Genomic DNA, 927 nt, shown 5'->3' on the forward strand with positions numbered 1-927 from the left:
GCGTGTGTATTGGTATGTCTATGATAGTAGCCATAAGTGAGCGCTATATTTTTGAGTATTGAAAGTGGATGTGGCTACATGCATGTATGTAAGCGTGTGAGAGGAGGAGGAGGAGGAAGAGGATATGACAACAACAATAATAACAATTACTTGAGGTAAGAAGAAAATGGTCATGATAAAAACTAGTAATGGCTCTTTGTACACGCTGCTAGCTGTGAGGAAACCGAACATTCAACGGTTAAAAAGTGTGCCAAGCAAATTTTTTCATTGGAAAAAGGAAAGGATCCAACTTGACCATAAGAATAAACATAATGATACACATAACAATACACACACAAATAACAGCAATAACAACAACATGTTAACAGCAGCAACAACAACAACATCAATAACAACAAGAATAATAATAATAATAATGATTCTTATCAATGTACAAGTATGTACAATAGCGTGTATTTTCCTTAAGTACTTCAAAAAATATTCTCGATAGTGCATAATGTGTTTGCCCATTTTTTTTCTTTTTAAATAAGTGTAATGCACACTGAGCGTTTCGTCGAGATGATAACAGAATAGGCAACATCAATGCAATTCTATTATTTCTATTATTATTCCTTGTTTGTTTTAGTCAGGTTTTGCAGCGCTCGCAACTGCATAAGATTATTATCTCCAGTAACAGCAACAACAAAAATTTTTAAAATCATAATTTGTTGGGTCTAAAGTAACGGGGAATTTGATCATGCAGGGTGCAAGAGGTATGTAGCATGTTCCTTACCTGCAGGTACTGTGCCAGCTGGTATAGGTCCTGGGTCTGTAGGGAAATCCCCGGCTGGTTCTCACCGCTCAGGTAGGGGCTGTGGACGAGACAGGTGGGTTATAGATAGAGAGGGGCTCTTCTATAAGTTGTATACTGCTGGAGTAACATGTGGA

General features: G+C 37.4%; 1 protein-coding gene across 1 annotated transcript in view; it reads right to left on the reverse strand.

The window, feature by feature from the left end:
• Window positions 1–927, reverse strand: part of LOC101859468 (sarcolemmal membrane-associated protein) — a gene marked incomplete at its 5' end in the record, with an annotated part of 91,668 nt that overhangs the window by 47,668 nt on the left and 43,073 nt on the right. The window contains 1 exon segment of the mRNA XM_035968591.1: window positions 773–851. Coding sequence (XP_035824484.1) covers window positions 773–851 — 79 coding nt within the window.

This window comes from Aplysia californica, unplaced genomic scaffold (genome assembly GCF_000002075.1).
Source record: "Aplysia californica isolate F4 #8 unplaced genomic scaffold, AplCal3.0 scaffold00069, whole genome shotgun sequence".
NCBI lineage: Eukaryota > Metazoa > Mollusca > Gastropoda > Aplysiida > Aplysiidae > Aplysia > Aplysia californica.